General features: G+C 40.1%; 1 protein-coding gene across 1 annotated transcript in view; it reads left to right on the top strand.

Annotated features, from left to right (window-relative positions):
• Positions 1 to 6,937, top strand: part of LOC306823381 (neuroendocrine convertase 1-like) — a 149,668-nt gene extending 142,731 nt beyond the window's left edge. Inside the window, exon 18 of the mRNA XM_079342864.1 lies at positions 6,731 to 6,937. Within this exon, the coding sequence (XP_079198990.1) occupies positions 6,731 to 6,862 (132 nt within the window). The 3' untranslated portion in view covers positions 6,863 to 6,937. The remainder of the gene's footprint in view (positions 1 to 6,730) is intronic.
• The last annotated feature ends 4,885 nt before the right edge of the window (positions 6,938 to 11,822 follow it).

Here is an 11,822-nt window from a genome sequence, read left to right on the forward strand (position 1 = left end):
TAAGCTCAGAGTCCTCTGGGAACCTGAGATGTTTCTTCTCAACTACTGCCACCCTGCCACGCGCGCACACACACACACACACACACACACACACACACACACACACACACACACACACACACACACACACACACACACACACACATAAATACTAACAAACAAATGGCCATCATTACCAGCCATACATGCATTATTATATATAGATATTTACCATCATTGCAACTATAAGTCATCTTGCTCTGCTAACAGAATACCTCAAGATAGATAGATAGATAGATAGATAGATAGATAGATAGATAGATAGATAGATAGATAGATAGATAGATAGATAGATAGATAGATAGATAGATAGATAGATAGATAGATAGAGAGAGAGAGAGAGAGAGAGAGAGAGAGAGAGAGAGAGAGAGATACTAATCACATTATATTACTAATCCAACACATCAGTGAAAAAGTGATAAATGAAGAACTAGCTGATCATTTACAGTAGAGACTAAAGTGAACATTAGTCATTAATTGTCATTATCTTATCTTAAAGCATACTATAATGAATCTGAAAGACAATCATTTCAATTAAAAATATCTGATTACTGTATTTTGTTAAACCTCTGCACATGTTGCACATTTTCAGATAAGGAATGAGGCTCGGTTGCATGCTCCTTGTACAGCAGTTTTAGTCCTTATCACGTTACGTCCGTTCTCCTCCCGAGATTTCCTGTTTCTCTTCAGCTGTCCTGTCCAATCAAGGAAAAATGGCCTATAAAATAAAGAATAAACAAAAGGAACAGACCGTTTTATTTCTTTCTTGCTTCCATGTAAGAGAGTTAGTCTAGTGAGCAAAATAAGGTATGAATTACTACTTGCATTATTATTTTATTATTATTGTATTATTTTATTTTATTTTAATGGGGTAATATTGGTTAAATGACATCCAAATGCAGTTTCATTATTTGAAAAGTGGTAATATAATTTCAGATGTACAGTTATAAGAGGAAGTGTTCTTTATTCATGGTAAGCTATGGTAAAAAAACAAAACCAAAACACTTTCAGTAACTACTCAAACACAAGCACATCATCAAGTTTGGTAGACACTCTGTCAAAGCCTCGGTAGTTGCTCCAGTAGAAAAAACAAACTCACATACATATTTCCACCAACATGTGCTCTGAGACACACAAACACACACTCACTCACTCTGGCCCAAGGTGGATTTCTAGAGGTGCATACATTTGCATATATCTGCATGTTTAATGAGTTTTGGGAGATCAAGCGATCCGTGCGGCCCTTTGTGGGTATTTCTTTTGTGTGTGTTTGTGTGTGCGTATTTGTGTGAGTATGTTTGGGGGGATGGGGATGGCAGGGCAGGGTCTTGCTGTAAATATCACCCACTGTGTGTTGGCACCCATCACAGATGGTCGGGGACGAGGGCACCCTGTGGGCACAGGATACCTATTTCTGTTTGTCTCTGTGCTTTGTGTGAGACTGGGAGGCAGAGACTGTGTGACTGTGTGTGTGTGTGCACACTCCTTTGTGTGTTTGTGTGTGTGCGTGTGTGTGTGTGTGTGTGTGTGTGTGTGTGTAGTTTGCACTGTAGCTGTCAATGTGTACAGTTTGTACTTAACACTGTTGTTGATGATGTTGGTATGTGTTGCACAAAGTTCATTAATGTAATTGTGTGTGTGTGGGTGTGTGGGTGTGTGTGTGTATGCACGTGCGTGCGTGGCGTGTCTGCACTGTGATACTGTATTTTTCAGTTTTACCTTTGATAGTACGAGCATGTGTTTTGAGTCCACTTGTTATTTTTCTGTGCATGTCAACGATTTAACGTGTGTGCGTTTGTTCGACCCTGTGTGTGTTTGTTCAGATGTTTATCTATAGGGATGCTGCAGTGTGTGTGTGTTTGTGTGTGTGTGTGTGTGTGTGTGTGTGTGTGTGTCTCCCAGCATGCACTGTGGCTGTGATGGCCCTGTTTTGGATGATTGATGTGTTGGAGGGAGCTGTGAGGAGCTCAGGTTGGGCCAGAGCCTCAGTCTGACACAGTGCTGCTTCCCTGCTGCTTTACATATGTAGACACAGCAAGACTCTCCCCCCCCCCTAACCCCCCCCCCCCCCCCCCCCCCCCCCCCCCCCCCAACTCCACCCCACCCTCATCTGACTCTGGCTCCCACTCCTGCGCAGCCAACACTTACAGGTTCCTTTTTCAGGGCTTTATTTTGAAGCTCGTGCTTCTGTCATTACAGTTAACTGAATTGTATCTTTTTGTTTAAACATGTAACATATAGCACTCCAACACATACACAGACAGAGGAGCTGGAGAGAAAGTCAGATTATTTAAACTTTTTTGACATTTACAAGTTTTGATACTGCTTTTTTTTTTTCTCTTGTATGAGTCTCTTAGGTTAGGGGTTATGTTATTATGTTGTTTTTTTGCTGGTAATTGTGCCAGTTCTTTTTCATGCCCAGAGAAATTACATTTAAGTGAAAACAAGAAGGATTTTCTCAATGGTGAGGTAGAAGTATCAAATTGTCAAACTAAAGCCTCTGTACACCCACACAGTTGTTAGTGAGCCCATGAAACTGTCAGGAATATGTGGGTGTGGACAAGTTGGTTTGACTGACAGCTCCACTACTCTGTTTATTTTGAAGAAACCGTTTAGGAGGGGGGGATAATTCTGATGGCCTGTTCTTATCATACTTAGGGAGTAATAGCTCGACCTGTTTAGAACCTGTCGAGGCCTAATCAGCCAGAATAATCATAAATACCTGGGTTGGTTTACGATGGCTTTAAAATATAACAGTTACTTTTGAAAGGAGGAAAAACATAAAGACCAAAAGACAATGAATGCTATTTTATTATGAAAAGTTTGCTTTTAGCATGTTGAAGGCAGAATTACAAAAGACAATCACATATGAATTCATATTTTTCCTCTAGAGCAAAAAGACTTACCGTAAGTTGTCAAAAACTGACTCTTCCCACATGTACAGAGTGTGAGAAACAGAATAAAGGGAACGAAATGATGGAAAACAAAACACCCGATAGGCTGTGCATGTAGTATTCTAAGACATTTCAGATACATTTTATTTGACAGATTCTATGAGACCTTCGTACAACGCATATAGTACACATGGAGTAAAATGTTCCATAACAGTATGGATGATAGTATGTACGTGTATACGAGTGTGTTTGTGTGTGAGGGATGGTGTGCCTCGCTGCAGTTAGTGTCACCTTTTACTCGTCTGGATCTCTTCGCCCACATTTAGCCTGCATGCTCAAAACCGCTTGCAGTTGTGTTGTTTCACAATTTCCCCCCCCCCATTAAATCCTTCTTGAACTGACTGCTTTGTGATATTATTACCTTCTGACTCCTCCTCATAAGACACTTCACACTTCAGGTTGGAAGTTTGGTAAACACAGGATTGGAGGGTGGAAGCGCTACCTGAAAAAAAAATTGTCACAGGGGAATGAACTCCAAGACAATAAAGGCTCCTCTTTCAGTGAAGATGGCGGCAAGGACAGCAAAAAAAATACCATACTTTTTGTAGAGCATAAAAAGGCCATTTTGGAAGCTTATAGAATTAATTTGCAGGATGCTCCAGGTTAAAGCAACACCATATTGGTTACACCTTTATAATCCTTTATAATGTTACATGCAGATTGTCTGTCTGTCATTCAGCTGCTGTCCTGCATACTTATTCACAAAGCTCAACCTAAACACTGTAATGCAATGAGAGGTTATCAGATTCATAAATATGGCATCGAATATGTTGCTTTCCCCATTTTTCTAAATACATTTCTTTGCTGGCATAAGTATTTAAATTAGAAACACAACAATCACATCTCTTTTTTGTCCTTATACACTAGCAGTTCTGCTAATGTGTAATGTTTCCAAATATTTTCATTTACATTGGCATTTGGCATTACAAGTAATTTATTATGTCTCTTTCTTATCTGTGTGCCCTGTTTCACTTCAAATGTCTGTTTCAGTGACTTATAGACTTTGTGTATGCTTCTCCTGTCTTCTCCCTCTGTTCCTTTCCTCCTCACCTTCCTATCTCTTTCTAAATTCTTTGCTCTTCTCAGGTTCATCCTCTATCACTGGGTCTCCCTTTCCCCTTCCTGACACTCACCCGTTTCAATATCCTGCCATCTCTCGCCCATCACTAATCCTCCCTCCTCTCTTATTTCTCTTGCTGTAGTTTCTCTCTCTGGCTTTAAAATCCCTCCCCTCTGTTCCTCTGTTTCTGCTAATCCTTTCCTTTTTTGTCTCCCTTTTGTCTAAAAGTCAGATTAATTTCTCCTTCCTTTATGCTCATTTTTTTCTCAGCTTGTCGCTCTCACGCTTTTTAATTCCTCTGCAGATCGGCAGATTTTATGGCATTCAAATAAGTTTATGGATTTCACGGACCCCTCAGTCAGAAAGATGTGTTTATGTTAATAAAATGAACTCCAGCCCAATTAGAAACATTTGACTTATCAGGTTTTTAGGTGACAGTTGAGTTGAAGTTCTTCAGAGCGTTATGTTGACCCAGTAGAAAAGCATGCTGAGGAGCTGGCAGGCATGAGAGGCGTATCGATCCACCTGTAGCATCCAGCTGTTTGTTTACCAACAACAAATCAATGCAGCACTCAGCTGGGGGCCGCCGTGTCTGGCCTCTGGCCTGCATGGAGCCCTCACACATATAGAAAACTCACACACATACACACACACACACACACACACACACACACACAAGCTTGCTGGACAGTGGTTCTGTAGAGGAAGAAAGTTGAAGTGAACGCTCTCTTTAGCATGTTGTGGACTACTTTGGACTGTGGGTATACAGTGATGTCCACATCCACAAGACAGTTTACCCTTAAACTGGAGCTTTGAGAATCATTCTAACATATTAACAAAACATATAATTTAAACTTAACAAGGATTTTCTAATTCTTTTACATACCTGACTGAGCTGAACTGAACCATAGCAATAAAATAGATGCACACTTTTTGCTTTATCACACAACAGGGACACAGTAAATTGCAATTGTAGAGTGTTTTTAAAGAGTGATGTTTATACACAAATGAACTTTCACACTATGGATACACTATCTTTAGTTCTTGCATACTGTAGGTCAGTGGTTCCCAACCTTTAGAGGCTCATGACCCTACTTTGACTTCATAAAGTCTGACAACCCCAGACATCCAAAACACATGGCTGCTTTTAGCTTAAAAACAAAAAGTACTTAGTCAAAAAGGAAATATTGAAGCAAACTTAAGGGGTAATTGGCGTTCCAGTCAAAGTCTTTCATACTTTTTATTAGATAGTTAAGTCCACAGCTTTCCACCTGCCTGCTGGGGAAAACTACATACACATAGACATACACTCATCCATGTGAAGCTGCAATCAGTCAACAGTGAGCATCAGGCATGAAAGTTACTTATTTTATCTCCAAGTGTCAAAGAGGAAACCAAACTTTCAAGTTCAGTTGCTACAGGAAACTTAATGTTTATACAAACATACAAAGGCAAAAAGGAAATGTTTTGGTGCTTTCAGGTTAGCAGTGAAATGAGCCTCTGGAGAGTCCTATGTTCATCATGCAGGTGTTGATAGGCAGCAAGCTTTGCTTTGTTTCTTTTGTTTTTGTGTTTTTGATAAGATAGCAGGTGCCTGTTTGTAGAAAGGCTTTCACTAAAATTGTTTAAAAAAAAAAGAAAGAAAGAATAACATTCAAAGATCACAAAACATTAAGCAGTGATGCTGACAAGAATCAATCTTATCACACTCTTCTCTCTTGTAAGGCTGTTTTATCTTGATTTTACAACAAGTTTGAGAGTAAGGCTTCCACATGTTTACCCTCTGAATCCAGAAATATGTCTCTCAAAATAATAATACATTTTACGTAATGGCACCTTTCAAGCCACCCAAGGTGGCCTACACAGAGGATAAAAGCAACAATAAGGATTTACAAAATATTACCTTACAATTTAACATAACCCAGAGAAGACACTGAGATACACGACATCACTGAGCCTTTTTATTTATTTTATTCAAAATGGTTTTGGCTTATATTTTGCTATTGAGACATTCTTAAGAATATGGTTGCAGTAAATTCATGTTTTCTCGTAGGATATTTTTACAGCACATGTATGTATCTAGAAGACACCATATGCATGGTAAGAACTGTTTATGACTAATAATACTCACTATATTAGGGACGTTTCTACAATCACATGTCGAACATAGAAATCTCTTCATCTAACTCTTCATCACGCTCCTGCGTGCACGCTGTAATGCATTAATGCCTTATGCCACTCAGACCAGACATGACAACCTTTATGGACCCAAAAGTTTGTGTCCTTATCTTTTCAAGCATTTACAATCTCCCTCTTTCTGTCTTTCTTCACTTTCTTCACGTTTTCACACACAAAGGTCGAAACATCTGTACTTTCTGAAAATCTAAAAGTAAAGACAGTTCTGTTACTTTCTTAAAGAAACAGATTGTTTTGTTTGTACAGAAGATCTAGAACAAGCGTTTACCTGAGGAAGTTTCATGTTTGTTTCAGGGACAGTGAACCATTTTTATTATTCATTTACATTAACTAAATTAAACATTTTGTTTTTGTGTATTCCTGCCCATGAATTCAGCTCAAACAAGTAGACGTAGATGATTTCTAAACTAAGATGTAGGAAAGAAGTTTGCCCATTAATATTTTTTACCAAAGACGTCTTTTCTCATGCATTTGTTTCCAGGTGACTGACCATAAAGGCACAGTGTGGAGCTGTAAGAGGCCGGAGGACATGGAAGCATCTGGAGCCGTGCTCAGCGTTACACTCATCCTCTACGGCACCTACAACCCACAGAGGAGTGTGCACGGTATGTGAGAGTGTCATCTATGTGCTCTTCTTTAAGAACATGCACCTGAGATTAGAAACAGAGTCAGAAAACAATTGGTGTACTTTAAAGAAGAAAAGTGAATACTGGTCAAATCAGTTTGTTAAACTAACTTAAAATTAAAAGACAAGTTGAGTATTTTTCTATCCTGATTATTTCCCAGTTTTCAACAAATGCAGCCCAAACAATTCTTAACCCTCAACTCCCCCCACCACCTGCCATCCACCTGCCTCCTCTGCTTCTTCGGCGGAGGCAGTGGAGTTCGAAGAAGTCAGAGGGCGACTGACCACAGGGACGGAGATATGTAATTACAGCATGACCCCTGGCTGCCCCCACCCCACTCCTTCCCCCCTTCTCAGTGGTGTGTGTCGTTCCCCATGCTGCCAACAAGGCAACAACCTCCACACACATCAACACACACTCAGACACCAGCACACTAACACTAGCATACACCTTGTTAGCCACACCAGCAGTAGCCATAACACCGTCCTCTGTGTCGCTGTCAGAGGTTTAAGGGTTGTTAGAATCACTGATGCATTCTGGAGGGGGGGGGGGGGGGGGGGGGGGGGGGGGGGCACGGTTGCTCTCTGTCACAGGAGTTTTAGCTGTTGAAAAGGTCCTTGAATATCATGGACTTTTGATGGTTGGTATGGAAAAGTCCAAGGATGGTAAAAAAGTTTTTTTATATTGGTATATATCTATATCTAACCCTAACCCTAGTAGAATAACAGCTCGGACTCACTTTTGGAGAAACCTGGAAAGAAGGTCATCAAGAAGGTCATGAGGATCACCTGAGGACCACAGAGAGAACCCTGTGTGTGCGTGTGTGCGAGCATGTGTGTGTGTGTGGTTTATGCTGTGTCTTGCTCTGTTGCTCTCTCGTCTCTTTCTGTCAAGATGCTGATCTCTCTGTTGAGAAATCAATGGCTTTCCCCCTCCTCCTCTGCCCCTCTCTCCATCCATCCATGTACCCCTCTCCATGCTTCTGGATGTAACCCAAGTTCAAGCTGTTAGTCAATCTGCTGTCCACACACAGACACACTCGCACACGAATCACACACAAGCACTCAGCGTTGAAATGTCTCAGTCTTTTCTCCAGTGACATCATTCTGTCATTGCTTGCTTACCTGAGTCATGATATTGTAGACAACATTTCCAGCAAAACTCCTGTTGCTATTTTTAACACAACACAAGTATTTCACTACTTTCTGAATATTCCTTTTTTATGTAGGCCTATACCTCGATTAAATTAAGACTTTTTAGTGAGTGTTTTTTACCAAACTTTAGTTGAGAAGACGAATACAACTTCATGTACTGTATATGTGCATGTTTGATAGGTGAGCCTTATTATTAATGGTTCTTTGCTAAGCTTAAAACCAAAGGAGGTGGGTGGTGGGGGCAGGGGCTAAACGTTTGTGTATGAACTAAACTAACCAATGTACATACATAATATAGACATGATTTAGGGATAATTGAGATATGAGGAGGCTGACTTTTTACTTTTGGATATAACTTGGAGCAGGAGTAGCTCAGTATGATGGCACTTGGGTTGGGAACCGGAGGCTCACTGGCTCAAGTCCTGGTGTAGACCAAAATATGGAAGTTGGTCTGTTAGCTGGAGGGGTGCTGGGGCATGTCCCAAGCACTGCCGAAGTGCCCTTGAGCAAGACATCAAATCCCCAAACACACTGTGTCCTGTGTAGCAGCACCCACTTTGACATCTCTCATCTAATGCATGTCCACACATCCTGTTTGTGTGTATTTCAGGTTCCTGTGTGTAAGAAGCATGTCTCTCAATCACAAATAGTAACACAGTGTAAAACCGGAGTTTCCCTCAGGAATGAATAAAGTACGTAATGAATTAAAAAGTGGCCATTAGGCCTGCTCAGCTTCTCATTTCTGAAACCCACCTCACCATATACCACTCAGAGTGGCATTCATTGTGTCTTTTTTGTATCTCGTCATTACGGAGAATTTTGAATACATTTTATGATTCTCATCTCATATAATGAGATACACTTTATTTTTTTTGATGATGTAGATTGTTTCCATCATAGGATTACAATCTGACCAATAGGTGTTGATACCTGCACAAGGAGTGTGAAAGTATGTTACATGAAAACTCAACTTCTTTTTGATTGTATAATCTGCCTCTCAAAAAACTATGGGCTCTTTTTAAAGATGTACTTTCCACTAGAATTTACAACTTGGCTTCATGATCTATATTCAAGCATTAGTGAGGTCAAAGGAAAAACACTTGTGTTGTTGCAGGTTTTAGGCAGTTTTACTTCATTGCCAAGGTGTTTTTGGATTAATGTATTTGAGCTTGTATTGCTCTGTTCCAGTCTTCTGACTACCCAAAGTGCTTTTTACACCGCATGTCCGACTCTACCGAGCCACAGCCACCACAGGTTGGTGAGTTCAGGGCTCTGTATAGATCTGCTTTTATTTACCATTTAAGTTGGAACAGCAGCACCACAGCTGTAACTATAACAAAAAGTACTAAAGTGTTTTGATCACGGATTGTGTGAGTTTTTTTCGGGTAATTTAGACCATCAACAATCTCAGTTAGAGTGGAACATACTAAGTGTACAATGTTTTACTGATCACTGTGTCCTCTTTTAAAGCTCCACTCTCTGGGCTTTTTGTGGGTAAAGAGGGATTACCATTACAGCTTAATAAGGTACACCTTGGTAAACTTTACCCAGTTTCAGCAGCCCTAACAGTGATTCAGTTTGCCTTATGTTGACATGGGTGCATAAATAAAACGCCTCTCAGCATATCTCAGTTCTGTTTAATATCACCACAAATGACATACACCAAATGATCAAGCAGATAAAAAAAATGAGAAAATGATTTTTTTAAAGTGATTTATTAAACTGCTTTATAGGAATGTAATGGTTTAAGAAAAGTCAGACACCATGTAAAACATGCGGTTAAACATAAAGACTTAAAAACAAGAACATGAGACACATCTGGTGTCTATCATTGGAAGAAATTATGTTGATCTTTCTTATTGTCCTCCACTTTGTTGCTAAAACACCTCTGTGTCTCATATGATGGCAAATATAATTGATTATTTTGATCTTATTTCTTAAGTATATAGCTGTGGTTAAAATGCATTCCTTTCAGTAACATCACAGCAAATGGACAGGACACATACTGGAATGCTCATAATGTCATTTAGTAGACATGTTGTCAAATGCTGTTTTAAGATATTACTGTAGATCAGCCACCCACTTTCATTTTCTCTGGCAACATCTAACAATCTCCATCGCAGTTGTTATGCCATTTAACCAGCAGATACCACACAGTGAGCTCTGTAATGTGTATAGGATAAAGCCTCAGCTTCGGCCCAGGTGTCCTTTATGATACAGCCTCGTCTGTGGGTGTGTAGTTTTCTCTGCCTCTGTATGTGTGCTTGTCCCTGTGAGTGTTTGTTTGGTGGCTTTGCGGCAAGTGAGGGTAAATTGCTGTGATTATGTGGCAGTAATTGAACAGGGATGGTGTGTTTAATTGAGTTGTTGTTTCCTGATGTTTCTCTGTAGTAGCAGGAGCTGCAGAGCTGACAGGTGCCTCGTCTCGCCTCGTCTCTCCGGGAGTTTTTTATATACCGTCACGTAGGCTTTCTTGTGTCTTTTTTAGCTGCATTTCTATGTGGTTTGCTCTTAATGGGATTTGTTTGGCTGAATGATGTGTGGGTTTTTTTTTTTTTACTGTTACTGCAGAAGGGAAGTTTGCTTTGTGATACGCTCTGTAGGCTCTGTCAAGTTATGGAACTTTTCTTGATACAGATGTGTAATTTTCAATTTATGTATGTTGTAATTGGCCTAAATTCAGGAGAAATTTACTTATTCTTATGTGAATTCAAGTGTGTGTGTGTACACAATGTATGTTAATATCGTTACTGGCATTGTAATCATTCATCTATTATATTTATTGTTGTTGTTGCTGTTTGTTTGTCTCATTCTAACTCGTTTTCTGCGAGCTCAACAAAGTCAAGGCTGTGCAACATTAGTCTGCTTCTGTTTAAGGTATCTGCCTGTTCAAAGGACGTTAACTGTTAGTTAATGCCAAGCACATTGATATTTGGTCTCTGTCCGTAACATATTAGCAAAGACCACAGTCTGGACCTGCTCTTTTTGAAGTGTTTCTTGTTATAAACTGAAGCTCTAGAAATAAAGATTGATTATGTGATTTCATACATGTGAATGCTTTTATGTGTGCTTGCTTTTACTCCACTCCACAATCTGCATTTTATGAGTGTAGATGTGGATGTGGCTCTATCTGATCTGCCTTCTGGGCTCTATGGCCCAAATCATATGGTAGAAATCACCAATTTCACCATGTTGTTTCCTCCTCCTCCTCTCCTAGTTTCTCCTCTTTTCTTGCTCTCCTCCCCCCAGTTCCTCTCACCCTCTTCTCCATCTCTCCTCCCTTCGTTGGTACCTCGCTCTCTGCGAAGGTGTGATTACATCTCTCCTCTGAGCATTAGTAATGTAAGGGTGTGTATATACATGTGTGCGTGTGTGTGTGTGTTTGGTGACTTGTTGGTGAGCTAAGCATCCCGGGGCAGCGTTTTGTGCGGTGTAATTCACGGACAACGTCTCCAGATGAACGCCTCCATTCATGATTACAGCCTCTACATTAGCTTCAGCCCTGTTGTTGTCTTTTCTTCTTCTCTGCAAAAAAAAAGCAATTAAATCAAGACAAAAACAAGCTGGAACACAAATGTTGTACCTGCAATGAGGGAGAAAAAGAAAACGGGGGTGTGGGAGTGTTTGTGTGGGGCGAGATACCTATGTCCAAAACACAAACTGTCTCTATTTGAACATTCATGCATGACTACAATCTACTCAATGAGATGCACAAAACTTCTCCCTTTGGGATTATTCCGATTTTCCTGTTGTTCTGTTAGAGTGTCTAACTTCATTTTGAAAGGGATCAGAT

This window comes from Symphodus melops (genome assembly GCF_947650265.1).
Source record: "Symphodus melops genome assembly, chromosome: 5".
Lineage (NCBI taxonomy): Eukaryota > Metazoa > Chordata > Actinopteri > Labriformes > Labridae > Symphodus > Symphodus melops.